This window comes from Kogia breviceps, chromosome 19 (genome assembly GCF_026419965.1).
Source record: "Kogia breviceps isolate mKogBre1 chromosome 19, mKogBre1 haplotype 1, whole genome shotgun sequence".
Classification (NCBI taxonomy): Eukaryota; Metazoa; Chordata; class Mammalia; order Artiodactyla; family Physeteridae; genus Kogia; species Kogia breviceps.
Window position 1 is genome coordinate 22570214 of NC_081328.1, and position 20077 is coordinate 22590290.

A 20077-nucleotide genomic window follows, 5' to 3' on the forward strand; every position below is an offset into this window, starting at 1 on the left:
ATGCAAATTATTTCTGTCCAGGAGAAAAGATAACCCCAAAGGTTACAGTTGATTGACCTGTAGCACATGAACCAGATTTGTATTCAGGCTGGCAATCTTATATTCTATTCCTTTATTATACTGCCTTTAAGTACACAGCTCCTTAAATGCTCTCTGAATCAGCATTAATATCATACTCATTCCCCCATTAATCAATAAACTGAATAAACTCTTTGATAGGCGTTCACTTTATATTTACACGATTCATGATTTCACCTTTTTGAAATTATACTGTAGAGAAAGAAAACTAAACAGACTACAAAAATATTTAAAATTTAAAATGAGCAAGGTGTGATGTTAGACTGGATATGATAGGAAAAGGAGAAGAAGGTTCATAGATGCCCCCTGGTTACCTGACTAGCCCCAATATAAATTGTGGTACCATTTATTCATAAAGGCAACACTGGACAAGGACCAAGATTGGGAGGAAAGACTACAATTTTATTGTCTTTGAGATGCTCAGATTGATATGTTATGTAGCAATGTGTAAGGTTGTGATTTATAATAAGAAACATATATATATGTATATTTGGGTCTTTGTCCCTGTCTAGCACAGAGCTCCTAAAACCCCGGGAATTTTCTGAGCAATAAGAGCTATAGGGGCATCTTTTGTTTTCAGTTCCTGAAATAGCTCCAGGGCCATAAATGTGAAAAGATTTATTCACATCAAGTCCCTTTCAACCACACCTGAGTGTAGGTTAATTACGTGACTTTTGGACAGCCCCCAGGTAACCTAAGGACAGTGGCTGGTTGCCAGCAGAACTGCAATACTGTGATTTATAAGAAAAATATACATTTGGTCATTCAGGTAACCAAAATATATTGCCCATATATATTTGGTCTTCATCCACCATTCCTGGCTCACAGCTCCCCAAATCCTTGGAATTTCCTAAGTGTTGAGAGTGATAGAGATGTCTTTTGTTATACTAATGAGGTGACTTTAGCAAAGCGGCTTAGGATGGGGACTAGTTGTCAATGGAGCCAACCACCTGATTAGTGGGATGAAACTATCAGTCCCACCCTCTCTATTATTCAGAACCTCCCACTGTGTATCTCTCCATCTGGCTATTGATTGATATTCTTTTATAATAAATTGGTAACCTAGTGAGTAAATGAGTTTTCCTGAGTTCTGTGAGCTGTTCCAGCAAATTAACTGAACCCAAGGAGTGGGTCGTGGGAACCTCTGGTTTACAGCCAGTCTGTCAGAAGTATAGGTAACAACCTGGGCTTGCAACTAGTGTCTGAAGTAGAGGGTGGTCTTGTGGGAATGAGCCCTTTACCTGTGGAATCTGATTCTATCTCTGGGTAGATAGTGTCAGAATTGAGTTGAATCTTGGACATCCCGCTGGCATCCAAGAATTGCTTGTTGGTGTAGGGAAGTTTACACACACACACACACAGATGTTGCACAGGCTGGAAGAGTTGGGAACCCTTTTCAGGAACCAACCATATGAAATTTTCAACCCCAGCCCCAACCTCCAGGGAGGGGAAAGGGGCTAGAAGTTGAGTCAACTGCCAATGGCAAATGATTTAACCAATTGTGCCTATGTAATGAAGCCTGCATAAAACCCAAAAAGAATGGAGCTCAGAGAGCTTCTGGATTGGTGAATGCAACCACATGTCAGAGGGTAGTAGACCCCAGTTCCACGGGGACAGAAGCTCCTGTGCTCGGGACACTTCTGGACCTCACCCTATATACTTCATCTGGCTGTTCGTCTGTATCTTTTATAATATCCTTTATATTAAACTGGTAAATGTAAGTCAATGTTTCTCTGAGTTCTGTGAACCACTCTAGTAGATTAATCGAACTTGAGAAGGGAGTTGTGGGAACTTCTAACTTATAGCCAGTCAGTCAGACACAAAGGTAACAACCTGAACATGAGATTGGTGTCCGAAGTGGGGAAAGCCTGGTGGGATGAAGCTCTTAACCTCTGGTATCTGATGCTGTGCTCTAGGTAGATATTGTCATAACTGAGTTAAACTGTAGGACACCCAGCTGGTGTCACAGAATTGCTTAATGTATGGGAATCCACACATCAGGTATCAGAAGTGAAGCTGTGTTGTAGTAGATTACTGAGAGTAGAGGAGACAAAAAAAGGTGTTTTTTCTCTTGACTACGGTACTTAAAGAGGAAAAGTCAGAAGTGAATTATAAATTGGGAAACCAAGACAAATAGACATAACTAAAAGAATTAACATAGATGAGACTGACCAGCAGTAGAGTACAGATAAAGAAAAAAGCCCAGCAAGAAAATCTTACTCCCTCTTTCTATCACACTGCACATCCAATCCATCAGCAATTCCTGCCAGCACTACTTTCAAATGATACCTAGACTCCAAACACCGCTACCACAGTGGTCCAGGCCACCACCATCTCTCACATGAGTTATTATAGTCAACTCCTACACAGTCACGTGCTGCTTCTCGTACTCTCTACAGTCCATTTCCATATAGCAGCCAGCACAATCCTTTTAAAATTAAGTCTAAAGACTCCAGATGCTTCCTATTGCATTAGAATAAAATCCAAATCCCTACTGTGGCATGATTTTACCACAGCTACTTCTCTGACCTCATGTTCTGCTACACCTCTCACGCCACCCCTACTCTGCTTCAGCCCAGGTAGCCTTCCTGTTTGTCAAAGAAACCAGACACTCTCCTACCATAAGGTTCCCTCTGCCTGAATATTCTTCCCCCATAGGCCTTTACTCAATGTCACCTTCTCTGACAGGCCTTCCAGAACCATCCAATTAAAATTTGCAACTACCTCTATCCACTCCCCCAGGAGTCTCATTTCCCTCTTCTTTGCATTATTTTTCTATACAGCATTTACCATTATTCGTAGTAGTCCATTCAGGCTACTATTAAAAAAAACAAAACTAAAAACTAACAAAAACAAACAAAAAACCACATAATCGTTTCACAATATATACACGTATCAACTCATCACATTGTACACCTTAAACTTACATATCAATAATATCTCAATAAAGTTGGAAAAAATATACTGCAGATGGAGTGGCTTAAACAGAAATTTATTTTTCACAGTTCTGGACACTGGGAGGTCGAAGATCAAGGTGTCGGCTGATTCATTTCCTGGTGAGACTCTCATTCGGGCTTGCAGATGGCCACCTCACTGAATCCTTATACACCTTTTCCTCTGTGCTCATGCTGTGGGAAGACAGCAAGATTTCTGGTATGTCTTCTTATAGGAACACTAATGTTATCAGATCAGGGCCCCACCCTTATGACCTCATTTAACCTTAATTACTTCCTTAGAGACCCCATTTCCAAACACAGCCACACTGGGGGTTAGGGTTTCAATGTATGAATTTGCAGGGAGGGTGACATAAACACTGAGTCCATGACACCATCTAGTATAAAGTACCTTTCTATGTGTCTGGTTTATTTTCTGTCTCTCACCCCTGGAATATAACCTCCACAAGGACAATGACTTTTGTTTGTTTTGCTCACTGCTGACTGTCCAGTACCTAGAACAGTACCTTGACACTTAGGAAGTAGGCAACAAATATTTGAACTAATTTAATAAATGAATAAAAATGGAAGATTCAAAAGAATGGAAGGTCAGAGAGGGGAATAAGGAGGAAATTAAAAAACCCTGTAAAATCAGGTGCCAAAGTCCTTAATTAAAGAAGAGTATTCATGTGATTTGTAAGATGTCAGTAAAGATGAAGGGGAAAGAATGACATGATTAAAAGACATGAGCTCAGAGACCAAAGCTTTTTTCTTTTTTTAGTGAGTTTTTCTCTCTCTCTCTTTTTCCTTCTTTCCTTCCTTCCTTCAGAAAAAGGTGGAAAGGTTAAGGTTTAGAAAGAGCAATGGAGAGTAAATAGGATACCAAATCTGAGGTACTAGAGAAAAAAGTGGTCACAACACGAAAGTGTTGACAAGAAAATGACATGTCCTCTGGGTATATCCAGGTTTTAGTTCAGGTATGGAGGTACAAGGAACACTGTGAAAAGGGGGTAGGGGAATTTGGTAACTATGAGACAACATTCCCACAGAACACAATGTGTTTATTTTAACTGTTTCAGTGAAGATTTTTTAAAAGTAACTTAAAAGCCTTCTGTTCAGGATTATACAAGGGCTACATGCAAATCTAGAATATAGCTCTACAGCAAAAACATACTGATTATTTTGGTGAAAATGGTCTGTGGCAAATTCTCAGTTTTAAGTAAAAAAAAAAATTAGGTCTATAGCTTTTCCATTCTCATTACAGGTGACACTCAAATTGCACATCTATACATCTTAATTACTTCCCCCTTGCCAGAAAATTCATACAAAAAAACCACACACACATATCTCAACTTCTAAAATTTTCTTAAGTATCCCAACTAGGCCCCTAAAAATCAAAAAACTTGAAGAAAGTACACTGACACAGAACCATCTCTCAGGTTTTAAGATTTACATATATGAAAAGTGTGAGGTTATCTGTTATAAAATAGTTTATTTAGCTCATAAAGAGTAAATATATTCACATACAGAGAGACTAGCCTACATATAGTGATCAGATGATTTAATCTACTAACTGATGTTCACATCACTTAGATTTGATAACTTCAGAATTTTTTTTTTGAGTCAGATCTCAAAAATTAAAAGACACTTTGGAATGTTTATGCCTTATCTGGATATTGTCATTTTACTTTTTCAAACTTCTTAAAACCAGTTTCTCACTAGGGAGGCAGTAAGTTAGAATGCAACCTAGTGGGGAAATCCTGCATTTGCTCAATGTCTATAGGTTTTACACAGTTCCAGATGTTCAGTACATTAATAACGCACTAACTCAAAGCCTCTTTTTGAAACTTTAGAAAGTGCAAACTGCATTAAGACCTCTTTGCCCTCATTAATGGTATTGTTACAATCCCGGTCCTCTGGAAAATGTTTTTTCGCATGTGTTTAACTTTATAATATTGCCATTTACTCACTTTACTAGCCAGTACTCAAGTCTTAATGCTTTTAATAGGCTGCCTAAACAGACTACCATCTTTTGTAATCTTTTTCACATAATTTATTTCACAGGTAAAACCTGTCATACTTTTCCTTCTGAAGATGAGTCTTCACATTCATTTCATGAGGTACTAATATTTAAGAAATACCTACTTTCTTTTGTTCAGTTGATATGTATCCATATGTATAAATTTTGGCACCTGATATACAGTTCCTTTTAAATAGTAATAAAAATGGAAAATAAGTGGTAGTGTATTTTATAACATTTTAAAGGAAAAATGGGTACATCCTTAATTCTTGCTGTATTCATATCTAAAACATGAGAAAACCAAAAATATTAATTTCTATTGAAACAATTTCCTATACTCTAACTATTTGGTGATATCTCAGGAGGCTGGGTTATAGTTCAGGATCAAACATTCAATGAATATACATGCAGTCAGTAATATACTAGGAAGAATAATATGGAGGAATACTGTCCTGAAGTGAAAGTAAGATCACTTGTAGTTGTTGGCTATCTATATGGAAATGAAAGGTCATACAGTCTCTGACAAGGAATATTCCCTCTCACAAATCTGTTAAAAGGATGAGGACTATGAAAATGTTAGAGCTGCATTACTGATACTGATATGCTAATTTGGAGTCATTTATTGATATATTTTAATAAAAATATACAATACTTACATTGTAAAAATTTTCAAAGAAAACTGAATATCAGAAATAACTCATACATTTCCTCACCTACTTTGTTAAAATCTCTTGAAGATACTAAGAACCCAATAGCTATTTATGCACGGAACAAATTCTTAAGTCTTTAAAACATGAATTCTGAATTTCTGTTGATTGATCAACATAGTTGGTTCATCAATGTCTGAAGTAACCATCTGGTTAAAAACTGGTTCTTTCTTCTTACAGTATTGTATCATCTTTCCAGAAAGTTGAAAAGAAAACTGAGGACACCATATTTGTAAGCTGTTTTTAGCTTTCACTGAAGTGTTGAGAACTGAAACTTTTTCATTTATGTCCACAATAGCAAAGAAAAGGAAATCAACAAAGGAAGATTTATCATAATTATTAGATGAATAAGACAAAAGAGTCAGAGCAACACTCCAATTCTACTGACAATGGTGAAATTGTATGGTGTAAGTGAAATCTCAGACTATGAATCTTCAGATAACAATATACTGCACAAAACTTTTCAAATTCAAGAATTGATATGTGATCAATACATACCTAAGGACAAGAAGAAACAATGGTATTCTCAATCAGTTCACTATTCAGCAGGAAGGACTTCATGACAATATTTTGTGACAGCAACATTGACTGTCTCTTCCCATCTCATTGTTGCTAAAAAGACATGTGACACTACTCTTTGATTTTTTTAATATCAATACACCAAAATTTACTTGCTACAGAGATTTTATGTCTAACCTCTTTAGTTTCTAATAATGTTGGCTTTTGTTTTTTACTATTCTTTTATTCTTACTTCTATAAATTATTCCAATAATGACTTAAAATATAAAAAAGAAAAATGACAAATGGTTATGACTATTTTTACTGGTTTACTGAGGGTTAAAAAGGAGAGTAATATGATAATCAATATGGGGGAAAAACTGGTGAGGGAAAGATTGAAGGGAGAAAGATCAGTTAAGAATAATTTAACTTAGAGATGAGGACCAAACCAAAGCTAACAGTAGAAACAGCATTTAATAAATGAATGAGAAAACAAGCCACAGACTGGGAGAAAATACACATCTGGACAAAAGACATCTGATAAAGAACTATTATCCAAAATATACAAAGAACTCCTAAAATTCAACAATAAGAAAACAATCCAATTGAGAAATGGGCCAAAGATTTGAACAGTCACCTTACCAAAGAAGTATACAGATGGCCAATAAGTATATGAAAAGATGTTCCACATTTTAGGTCAGCAGGGAATTGCAAATCAAAAAAACAAGGTAGCACTACACATTTATTAGAATGACCAAAATCTAAAACACTGACAACACCAAATGCTGACACGGATGTGGTGGGAATACAAAATAGTACAGACACTGAAAGACAATTTTGCAGTTTCCTATAAAACCAAACATACGCTTACCATATGATCCAGCAGTTATGCTCCTTGATATTTACCCAAATGAACTGAAAACTTTCATCCACATAAAAACCTACACACAGATGTTTACAGCAGCTTGATTTGTAACTGCCAAAGCCTTCAGTAGGTAAATGGATAAACTGGTACATCCAGACAATGGAATAGTATTCCACACTAAAAAGAAATGAGCTATTCAAGCCATGAAAAGACAGGGAAGAAACTTAAATGCATGCAGCTAAGTGAAAGAAGCTAATCTGAGAAGACTACTTACTATATGATTCCAACTATATCACATTCTGGAAAAGGTAAAACTATGAAGTCAGTAAAAAGACCAGTGATTGCTAAGGGTTAGGGGGAGGGAGGAATGAACAGGAGGAGCACAGAACATTTTTAGGGCAGTGAAACTACTCTGTATGATACTATAATGGTGGAAACATGTCATTACACATTTATAAAAACTCATTCTATAAGTATTATAGAATATATAATACCAAGAGCAACCCTAATTTAAACTATGGACTTCAAGTGATAATGATGTGTCAATATAAGGTCATCGGTATAATAAATGTACCATTTTGGTGAGGAGTATCAATAATGTCCTAGGCTATGCATGTGTGAGACTAGTACAAAAATTCTCTGTACTGATCCCTCAATTTTGCTGTGAACCTAAAACTGCTCTAAAAAAATAAACTCTATTTTTTAAAAAATTACATAATCAATAGACTTTTCTACATTAAGGTGCTATCTGTAGAATTTTATCCTTGACGATATTTTTCCCTTTATGATCTGTTATGTTACCATGATTTCCTAGTTATACCATCTTCAAGCTAACATTATCTAAATCAGGTAACTGAGGCAAATGTTATTTCTAAAAACTCTTCAAAAATAGTACTTCGTACCAAGGCAAAACCAATGCATTGGTATGGGCTCTAACTATTCATTTACTATGTCCTATAGAAAATGCCATATCTTTTTCTGAAAGAGTTTTAAAACGTGGTAACCCGGGCTTCCCTGGTGGTGCAGTGGTTGGGAGTCCGCCTGCTGATGCAGTGGACATGGGTTTGTGCCCCGATCCGGGAGGATCCCACATGCCATGGAGCGGCTGGGCCCGTGGGCCATAGCTGCTGGGCCTGCGCCTCCGGAGCCTGTGCTCCGCAGCGGGAGAGGCCACGGCAGTGAGAGACCCGCGTACCACAAAAACAAACAAACAAACAAAAACAAACGTGGTAACCCTTGAGAATCTGGCACCTTAAAATTGAAGGCAAGAAATTGAGAGAAATCACATCTGTAATTTGCATTTGTTGTAGTATTTGAGAATATTCAATCCTATTATAAAAAACAAGAAACCCAATGGGTATGTGAAACTCGTAAGATGTTTAAACCATAGATAGAAGTTGGAAACCTATAAAACATGTTAAACAGATAAAATAAGTACAGCACATATGTATGAACATAGATGGAAAGGGATAAGTTAGATCAAGTAGACACTAAGTGTTCAAGATATGCTATATATACATGAAGCAATAAATAGTCAAGATATACCAAATATATATGCGGCATATGAAACTCAATTATTCATGAAATCTTAATTCAGCCACCCATTGTTGATACCCATCCTGGCCCCATGTAACCCCTTCCCCAAGAAAGGCAAATAAAAGCCATAGTTGCTCGATAGGCTAACTGGTAGGCTACAGCTGTGGCCAAGTACACCTGCCCCTGTTTTTCTTTAATAAAGACTGTGTCATTAGCCTGAGCACTTTCCATCCACTGGGCCAAGTTGCTCAAACTCCTTTCTAGTCTTTGTAGCTACAGTATCAGCAAAAAATGCTGATGTGGCAGAGAATGAAAGACAAGACATATGAACACTGCATAACCCAGGATTTAGGTAATGCGGTCCTTCCACCCACTTGTATCCTCTTCTAAATGTGTTAACTTACCCTCAACTCTTCCCTTTTACTTCTAAGTATGTGTTTGAAATTTATTTAAATAAACTTTGTGATTCAAGCATCTTGATTTGTCTGTTAGCTTCTCTGTCCCGTTACCTTTGGGATAGCCTGCCTGATGAGCGTGTTCAGGGGTAACCATTGCATCAAGGTAATTTCCCAACTGATGATACCCAAATCACCTAAATTCAAAAGCTGCCAATCTGAAAGTATCAGCCACAAGGAAAAATCCATTGGTCTCTTTTACAAAGATTAACTATAGATGGATATTAAAAGACTGTAACCAAGAGGAATGCCTGGAGCTTCCAACTTTGACTAGCCCACATCAAATTCAAATAAATTGCTTTAATATGGAAATGTGTAGTAAATTAATCATAAGTTAAATTTAACCAATTTGCCTGTTATTCCCCCCAAAGTGCTTTCTCTAACTATGCTTTTATCCAAGGAAAATACAGTTTAGAACCAATGTTGGGGAGTGAGGGATGCACAAGCAGTTAGAATGAATACAGATTTATTACTTGATCCTTTGCCAAACTGTTACATGGCCATCCTTGACTCTAGTTTAACCTTAACTTCTCTTATTCTTCCTAGATTTTTCACTTAAAATTATAACCAATAAATATGTATTTTAAAATTTTTATTGGCATATAGTTGTTTACAATGTTGTGTTAGGCTCAGGTGTACAGCAAAGTGATCAGTTATACATATAACCAATACATTTTTATAAGGCTTTTTTGGAGCCAGATGTATGCATGTTATTTATAGACAAAGGGTATATATGACTCTATACATGCATATAAAACAAAACAAAGCAAAAAAAATGGTTAAATAGCTACTTTCCAATTACTCTATTTTTCAGAATATTTGATCACTTACTCATTAAAGCAGCTTTTCAACCTATTCCTTCAGAGTACCTCTTGTATCTATCTTCCTAACAATAATAGTTTAGCTCACAAGCAAAGCCAAATGTGCAAAGCAAATATAAATACTGAAATATACCAATATGCAGGTATTTGTACACATGTGTATATTGTTCTAAACAAAAAGTAATGGATCAAATTAATTTTATCAGATCAACTATATTTCATATATCAAACTCTAGAAATACTATTATGAAGACAGCATTGGACTAGAAAATCAAGAGTTCTAAGGCATGTACATTCACTAATTAAATATATGACCTTGGCCAAGTCATTTGAATTCTCTACCCAGAATGCAGTATGTGCCCAATAAATGTTTGTCAAATGAATACATTAATGAAGGAATAAACAAATGAGTGAATAAAAAAGAGAAGAAGTTCTTAAGAACTACTCCTCACTTCTCAGAGATGTACAACCTCCTTATTCACCATCCCAAAGGCTTCAACACCATCAAGATTCCTTTTATTTAACATAGTGGAAAAAAATTCCTTAAAAAGGCTCAGTTGATCACTTAAAATAAGGCAAATCCATAATTTACCGAAACTTCAAGTGTCTAAACAAGAAAAAAGAAAAATGTTTTACGTGGAACAATTTGGTTTCTCCTTTAAATTAAATGCAGTATAGCTTAAAAATGAGAAACGTCAAACTAGTTAGCACTGCAAATTTCTCAACATACAAGCTTAATATTAAACAATATTTATAAAAATTGTAAATTGAGACTGAAACATTTTGCATTTTATTCCTTATCTCACAATCAGTGGTGAATACAAAATGTCCCCTCAGGGAAAATAGTTTTTACTCATAAAGATGTAAAAGAAAATAACAGTCTGCAATGTACAAATAAAAAGATCCAAGTTGCTACTTTGGCACCAGAGAGTCTCTTTTCAAAATGATTTAATGGAAACTTCTCTATCCATAAAAAGAGTTTAAAAACTCTTGTACCCATAAAAATGATCTCTCAGAGAGTTCTAAAGCAATGGTGCCACTAGTTAAATGACAATAGAGTCAAAATCAAATTTATCTTAGTGGAGGAATGGTATTCTTCATGAAACTATTACAATATTTAGTAACTTTAGAAGGCTCTGAAAGAAGTGTGTGTGTGTGTGTGTGTGTGTGTGTGTGTGTGAGGGGAATCTAGAACGACAACTTTCTCATTTTTATCCGTACACAAATGCTACAGTTTATAACAAAAGGAAATTCATTTCATTTCTCTCAGTAAAAGAGTAAAGTTTTGAGTCAATCATGGATTGTAATTATCTAGACATACAGGAAAAAATTATTTACCACTGCATTGTGTGACTTGAAAACTTAAATTTGTATGTCCCAAATTTCCCCTGAATAAATTCTAATGTAAGCTCTCATGTCTTCTGCATATCCAATGTCTAACCCCTTCAAAATGCAAAAGAGATGACATTCAATGACTCTAGCCACTGTAATGTGTTAAGAGTTGACAGTGGTACAGACAAAGACTATTACAATGTGTTGGTTTTATCTTTTAAGTAAATTATATCTACATTCTGAAACTCAGTTGAAAATACATTTTTAAAGATAAAATTAGGACTTCCACTTTCAGCTCCAATATGTAAAGAACTCAGAAGTCATCACACCCATCTGACACCAAGAAAAAAGCTAAACAAACTGAAAATCAGTGACTTGGACACATCAGAGAACTGTGGTCATAAGGCAAACTGCTATCCTAAAATCTGGAGAGATAGTGAATACAGAGAATCACAGTCCAGAACTGCTACTGGGCGCAGAAGACACTAAAACCATAAATTGGTAGGAATGCTTAAATGATAATTTGGATGAACTGCTGGAGGCAACAGTGTAATAGTGAGAAACTCCTAGGGGCCACGTCCCTAGGGGGCCCCCATATTTTGTAGATACTACCTCCAGGAACATCCCCCCAAAAGTTATCACAGTAAAGAGTTCAGAAAAACCCTCCTTTTTCTGGCAGGGAGAGGGGGAAAACAACCATTTTGAAATATACTCTAGGCATTCCCCATAACAAAGGCCAATCTCCCAGTAAGGGAGAAGACTTTGCCACAGCCTTATCCAAAATTGGGGAAAAGGAAAATTATCCAAACTTCAGCTCCCTCTAGACTTCCCGACTCATCTAAGGAGATGAATAAAGAGCTGAGAAACACATGTGAAGGTTATAGCCCAAGGACACAGGCCCACTAAAGGACTGAGACTTAATCAAAGAATTAGAGGATGCTTTGCCTTCCCCAATACCTTACCATCAGATCAAAAGGGCTCCATGATAATGACAATGGATTACAACTGAGAGAGGTGCAAGGCAGACTCTATTTAAGAATGAGTGTTTACAGACACTAGACAGTAACTAAAATCTACATTCAAACACACAGATTTTCATATCAAAAAGTTAATTTTTCAGCTATTTATTTATAGTAGAATACCAGCTAACCTAATGAAAAGCAGAATGTATCTATTTATGTACTTCTGTTAAAGGCAAAGTGGTAAGGGCATTGATTCATTGTTGGTTTAACTACCTAATTTTACTGAAGGATACAAAAACAATTCATAGTATAGACACATACCATATTCCTGTGTGGGAAAATCCTATATTATCCTTTCCAGATAAACATATTTAAATTAAATTTTTTTTTTTTAAATTTTTGGGCGCACGGTGTAGCATGCGGGATCTTAGCTCCCCAACAAGGGATTGAACCTTTGCCCCCTACATTGGAAGTGTGGAGTCTGAACCACTGGACCGTCAGGGAATTCCTTATCTTAATTAAATTTTAATCAGATTTGCAATGAGAATTTTTATTTCTTCTGTTTTATTTGAGTTGATGTTTTGCTGTTTAAAAAAGCAATTTTATTGAGGTATAATTTACATATAACACAATACAACCATTTTAAGCAAACAGCTCAATGAGTTCTAACAAATCCATGTCCCCAAGAAACTCCTACCATAATCAAAATATGGAACATTTACGTTTCCCCCAAAAGTTCTTTTGTGCCCTGTTATGGGCTGAGTTGTTCTTCCCCAAAATTCATATGTTAAAAGCCCTAACCCCCAGTACCTCAGAATGTGACGATATTTGGAGATAAGCTCTTTGAAGAGGTGATTTTAGTTATGTTTTACCTTTTATGTTTAGGTATGTGATCACTTTTGAGTTAATTTTTATAAGGTTATAAAAGGTTATAAGGTATCAGTATTCATTTTATCCCAAATGGATATACAAGTGTTCTGTTTGTTAAAAAGACTGCCACTTCTCCATTAAATTAACCTGACATCTTTGTCAAAAGTCAGTTGATCATACATATATACATGTGGATCTATTTCTGGACTCTGTTTTGTTCCACTGATATACACATGAACATGGGCTTGAACTGCTTCATACGTAAATATGCAGATTTTTTTCTAGTAAATACATACTACAGTACTACACAATCAGTGGTTGGTTGAATCTGAGGATACAGGACCACAGACACGAAGGGCCAATGGTAAAGTGATAGCAAATTTCTGACTGCTCAGAAAGTTGGTGCCCCAACCCCCACATTGTTCAAGGGTCAACTGTATTGTCTATTGTTATACCCATGCCCAACTGTCTTGAATTTTGTAGCTTTACAGTAAATCTTGAAACCAAGTATTTTACAACTTCTAGCTTTCTCTTTATTTTTCTAAGTTAAAAAAATCAAAGTAATTGCATTTTTGTGTGCATTATAGAATCGTATCAATTTCTAAAGAAATAGGCTATTGAAATTTTTATTTTTATGCTAAGATTGGCTTGAGTGTATAGATAATAGACACCTTAGCAATACTGAGACTTCCAACTCATGAATGTGGTATGTCTCCACATTTACATAGATTTTTATATATAGGCTTTAATTTCTCTCAGCAATGTTTTATACTTTTTAGTGTTCAGGTCATGCATGTCATGCACATAATTTCATGCTTTTTAAGTGGTATTGTTTTAAATTTTATTTTCCAATAGTTCATTACTAGTAGAGACATACAGTCTATTTATGTATATTGACTTTCTCTAGACTGAGAGGTTGCTACGTTCAATTATTAATTCTAACAGCTTTCTGGTAGATTCGTTAGGATTTTCTAAGTACACAATCACGATGTCTGGCCAAAAACAATTTTACTTCTTTTCAAATGTTTATATCTTTTATATCCTTCTCTTGCCTTACTGCACTGAATACAACGTTGAATGCAAGCAGTGAGAATGGGTATCTGTGCCTAGTTAGGCAAAAAAGCATTCAGTCTTACAACATTAAGCAGGATGTTAGCTGTAAGTTTTTCATAGATTCCTTTATCAGGTTGTTTTTTGTTTACTAAGAGTTTACATCATAAGTTGGCACTGAATTTGTAAAATGCTTTATCTGAAAAATTTAGATAAACATGTATTTTTTTTCTAATTTATCCTGTTCTGGCAAATTATAATGCTTGATTTTTAAAGACTGAACAATTATTGGTTTCCCAGAATGAATCCCACTTGGTCACTATGTATGATCCTTTTTATATTAATGGATAAAAAATTTACCAATTTTTTGTTAAAGACTTTTAGGACTGGGTTGGTCTACAATTTTGTTTTTTGTAATGTCCTTGTTTGGCTCTGATATCAGAGTTATGCTTACCTGATGAGTTGGGAAGTGCCCCTTCTTCCTCTATTTTTTGAGTCTGTGTATTTTTTTAAAAAATATTTATTTATTTGGTTGCACCGTGTCTTAGTTGCAGCAGGTGGGCTTCTTAGTTGCGGCTCATGGGGTCCTTAGTTGTGGCATGTGAACTCTTAGTTGCGGCATGCATGTGGGATCTAGTTCCCTGATCAGGGATTGAACCTGGGCCCCCTGCATTGGGAGCGTGGAGTCTTATCCACTGCGCCACCAGGGAAGTCCCCCAAATGTGTGTATTCTTAATAGAATTCAGCAATGAAGACATCTGAGCCTACACTTTTCCTTGTTGAAAAATTTGAATTACTACTTTAATTTTTTCAACAGATATTTTATTTGAATCACCTGGTTCTTGTTGAGTCAATTTTCATAATCCGTGTCTTTCAAGGAATTTGTCTATTTCATATAAGGTGTTTAACTGCTTGACATAAAGTTGTTTTTTTTTAACATCTTTATTGGAGTATAACTGCTTTACAATGGTGTGTTAGTTTCTGCTTTACAACAGTGAATCAACTATACATATACGTACAGCCCCATATCTCCTTCCTCCGGCATCTCCCTCCCAGCCTCCCTATCCCACCCCTCTAGATGGGCAACAAAGAAAGTCTTATTCAGATTACTGAAACATTCAAATAGTGTAATTTATCAAAATGAAAATAATGCTTTTTCCTTTAACCATGAAAATATCAACCTGCCCCTAAGAATAAAAATCACATATACAAAACTAGTTCTCTTATATAACTAACACTGTTTGAAGACCTTTAGTCTTTTAGACTTTCCAGTAAAACAGTGGTAGAACAATCAGGCAGCATCTTAATAAACAAGTAAAATAATATATGAAGTTTAGGAAACTGTAATTCCCCTGTTGCTTATGGTGGTTATGCCACAAGATCTTTTAAAGGCAAAAGAAAAAATAAATATTCCTTTACCTTGTAAGATGGCAGGAAACACAAAATTCCTTGGCTCACAGTCTGGCACACAGATAACACAAGTGCTCCCACTTCATCCTGGAACTCAAATGTTTCCGTGTGCTGGAAGGTAGCACAGAGATTGCGACCCTTGGGGCCTGACCCAATGGTGCCAACCCAAACCTAGAATATAAATATGTCAGTATTAGAGTTATGCTTAAATGAGGCAGGCAAATTAGCATTAATTTGGGAGCTTTAATTACGTGTATGTCAAAAAAAGATCAAGCAATGAGTTTAGAGGAAATTTATTTTTAAATTGCTGGGGTTTTTTCCTATTATCTTTAATTAATTATATATAGATTTAATTTATGCAAGTTTTACTTTAGGCAGACCACTGAATTCTCTTAGGATGAAAGAAAAACAGGTTATATTTATGTATTTCCTCAATAGCTTTACAAAATTAAGCAGGTAACAACATTTTGTTAGATGACAAGAACAAATGAAATGAATAAATCAGAAATGAATCCAAAATAAAAGATGAGGGCTGGTATGATCTGCTATAGTTAAGTCTCTAAGATTCAATTATGACAGGAACTACTGTTTCACAAATTCCCTGATGCTCAAAGTTCTATAGTCAGAAAATCAGACCACCAAATTTTACAGTTATATGCAATTCCTCTACATTCACATAGGTCTAGCCTTAGTATAGTTAATTTGACTAAGAGAAAGTACAAATTTTATTAGTATTCTAAAGACAATACAAATACTTCAGATTGTTGAAAAATGTAATAGTCTTATATTTGGAAATGATACACAAGATTGAGGTACATTTTGCAAGATGACATCTGATGGATACCAGTTTAATCAACTTTAAACCAAATGATCAACTAGTAATAAGACAAACTGATAGTATGTGTTTCTTGATATGATACAATGGGAAGCAACAATATCACTTATATAGTATTCTTACCAAACAAGTTAACTTGAATCTTATCATAAGAAAACAATCAGAAAAATCCAGATTATAAAATATTCCTAAGGACAACTGGTAACTTGAATTCTTTAAAAATGTCATGAAGGACAGAAAAAAAGGGCAAGGAAGCTATTTCAAGGACTAAAGAGACATGAACTGGTGCAGCCACTATGGAAAACTGTATGGAGGTTCCTCAAAAAACTAAAAATAGAACTACCATATGATCCAGCAATTCCAATTCTGGGAGTATATCTGAAGAAAACAAAAACACTAATTTGAAAAGATACATGTACCCCAATATTCATAGTAGTGTTATTTCCAATAGCTAAAGATATGGAAGCAACCTAAATGTCCATCACAGATGAATGGATAAAGATGATGTGGTATACACACACACACACACACAATATGGAAGAGTACTCAGCCATAAAAAAGAATGAAATCTTGCCATTTGCAACAACATGGATGGACCTGGAGGGTATCAGGCTAAGTGAAATAAGTCAGACAGAGAAAGACAAATACTGTATGTTATCACTTACATGTGGAATCTAAAAAATACAACACAGATGAATATAACAAACAGAGAAGATTCCCAAATAGAACAAACTACTGGTTACTAGTGGGGGGAAGGGCAAGAAAGGGGTAGGGAATCAAGAGGTACAAACTACTATGTGTAAAATAAATAGGCTACAAGGATATATTGCACCACACAGGGATAATAGCCAATATTTCATAACTTTAAATGGAGTTTTTATAATCTATAAAAACTTTGAATCACTATGTTGTACACCTGAATCTAATATTGTAAATCAACTATAGTTCAGTCTAAAATAAGAAAGAAAAAAAAAAACTAAAGAGACTTGAAAACCAAATGCAATATGTAATACTTGACTGAATCCTGAATCAAGAATAAGAAAAATAAACAGGTATAAAAGACACATTGGGAGCATTCGGTGCCCTGAGAGTGAAGCTACAAGAGTGGACCTTTCTTGGGGATAACCAAACCTATGCCAAGAGAACAGGTTAGAAAGAGGCAGTTCTGTGGTGTTCTTGGTCACACGTTTATGGAGTTTCTGAACGGCAGTGGAGACTACTGCCAGGCGCAGCACGACCTCTATGAAGACAAGTGAACTCTAGAAATTCATTACTACTCCACCAAGAAGCCCCCATAAGAGTGGCTAAACTGGACACAGAAGTGTGGAACGGAAATCCACAGAGCAGTTTTTACAAGAGCTCTGACCTGGATGGGGTAAACCTCAGTGCACTTCCTTTCTATTGCTTCAGTATTACTGGACTGAAGAATCGCTGCTTCTTGTTAGGAGGTTCATTTCATTTCCCATTACTCCCAACTTCATACTCGAAAGCACTGAGAATTTCAAGTGGAGTATACTGAAGTAGACTCAGTTTCTTTGCATCATTTTTGTATTCAATTTTTAAAATTCTTTCATAACCCTATTGAGTGTTTAACTAAGTTAACATGGCTCGAATGAACCGCCCAGCTCCTGTGGAAGTCACTTACAAGAACGTGAGATTTCTCATTACACACAATCCAACTAATGCAACCTTAAACAAATTTATAGAGGAATTTAAGAAGTATGGTTACTACAATAGTAAGAGTATGTGAAGCAATTTATGACACTACTCTTGTGGAGAAAGAAGGCATCCATGTTCTCGATTGGCCTTTTGATGATGCTGTACCACCATCTAACCAGATGGTTGATGACTGGTTAAGTCTTGTGAAAATTAAGTTTCATGAAGACCCTGGTTGTTGTATTGCCTTTCATTGTGTTGCAGGCCTTGGGAGAGGTCCATTGCTTGTCGTCGTAGCATTAATTGAAGGTGGAATGAAATATGAAGATGCAGTACAGTTCATAAGACAAAAGCGGCACGGAACTTTTAACAGCAAGCAACTTTTGTATTTGGAGAAGTATCGTCCTAAAATGTGGCTGTGCTTCAAAGACTCCAATGGTCATAGAAACAACTGTTGCATTCAGTAAAACTGGGGTGCCTGATGCCATTGCTTGGAAGTGGAACCTAGACAGACGGAATTTGTCATACATGTTAGCCAGCACATTGGCTTGGTAAAGTCTGATGAAACTTCCATAGGAGTGTCAAAAAGCAGTTTTACCAGGCCACAAGCCTGGCAGAATTGCAACCTCTATGTTTGGGTTATGATCAACTTACTTAGCCACTTAGCAAAGGATTCTTTCTGTTCAGCATTTAAAATGTGCTTATCGTTTGTACCAAATGACCTTTCCTGAAATCATGCAGTACTGAGTCATGTCTTTAAATCTGTTTCCATGCCAGAATCTTATCAATATATAAGAAATTTAGAAAGACTAGGTGCCAAAATACCTAGCACAATACTTGTATATTTTTAGTATGATATAGAACTAAAATCCAAGGAACTATGAAAACTCTGGACCTTATGTGGTTTATTCCTTCCAGCATTTCCAACATAGAAAGTAGGGCCTATGAGATTTTTTTGCTCACGATATGTTTACATCTTCCACATTCATATCAGTATACATCAGATTTGCTCTTTTTTTTTAAATTAACCAAATCTTACAGTGATTATTTAATGTCTTTCTATAAAACTCATTTTGTGCTGTTATAGAAAATCTACACTGTATGGAAGCACATGTCTTTAATGTCTCCAGACCAAAAAGCCTTACAATTAATTTTAATGTTTGCACTTTGGGGTGTAACTTACAGGGAGGGCCTGAAAACAGAATGGGAGGGGACTATTAAGTATTTTTAGTAAAATGTTGCCTTTGTCGTGTGAAAAACATGTAGAATATGTACTTTAATTTCGTAAATATTTTTTAAAGGTAGAAATACTTTGTTATTGTAGCTAAAACAGTTCTTAATCATAAAATTTCTGAAATTCTTGTAATTTTTTTTCAAACTTATCTGAAGTTGTTCACCAACTTATTTTTGTTTGAAGTGTGATTCTCAACCTCTCTTGCCAAAAAAAAAAGTGGGTTTCTGCTAATGAATTGAGCAGACATTTAATGTTTCATGTCTTTTGAGCTGTGTAACTTAATATGTGGATACTTGACAATTTGTCTTATTATGTAATTGATAAAATGGTGATAAGTATTAACGTTAGCTCAACCATATATTTATACTGTCCCAGAACATGTGGTTATAGTTCTGTGGGAGAAATAATTTGTCAGTGTTCATCAGCTTGTAAAATCTAGTGTGAGAGCTTAAACATTAAATAAATGATGAAATGCATTTATCATCAAAAAAAAACCACATTGGGAATATCTGGAAAAATATAGATTCTACTGTATCAGTATTAAATTGCTTGGATATGATCATGATACTGTGGTTATGCAAGATTATGTACTTGTTCTTAGGAGAAACATGCTAAACTAATTAAGGGCAAGGTGTCACAATGTCTACAAATTACTTTCTAATATCATAACCAAAATTAATGTAATCATCAACATTTTGCAATACTACTCTTCCTTTGTCTCATATATATACAGATGCAAAATGTTAAAAACTGATGAATCTAGGTTAAGGGTATAACGATATTCACTATATTAATACTATTTTTTCCATTTTTCA

At 35.4% G+C, this 20077-nt stretch overlaps 1 protein-coding gene and 1 pseudogene across 1 annotated transcript in view; one reads left to right on the forward strand and one right to left on the reverse strand.

Annotated features, from left to right (window-relative positions):
• BRIP1 (BRCA1 interacting helicase 1) overlaps positions 1-20077 on the reverse strand; it is a 178746-nt gene that overhangs the window by 72574 nt on the left and 86095 nt on the right. Inside the window, 1 exon segment of the mRNA XM_067022117.1 lies at positions 15547-15708. Within this exon segment, the coding sequence (XP_066878218.1) occupies positions 15547-15708 (162 nt within the window).
• LOC131746443 (protein tyrosine phosphatase type IVA 1 pseudogene) lies at positions 17976-18495 on the forward strand (annotated as a pseudogene).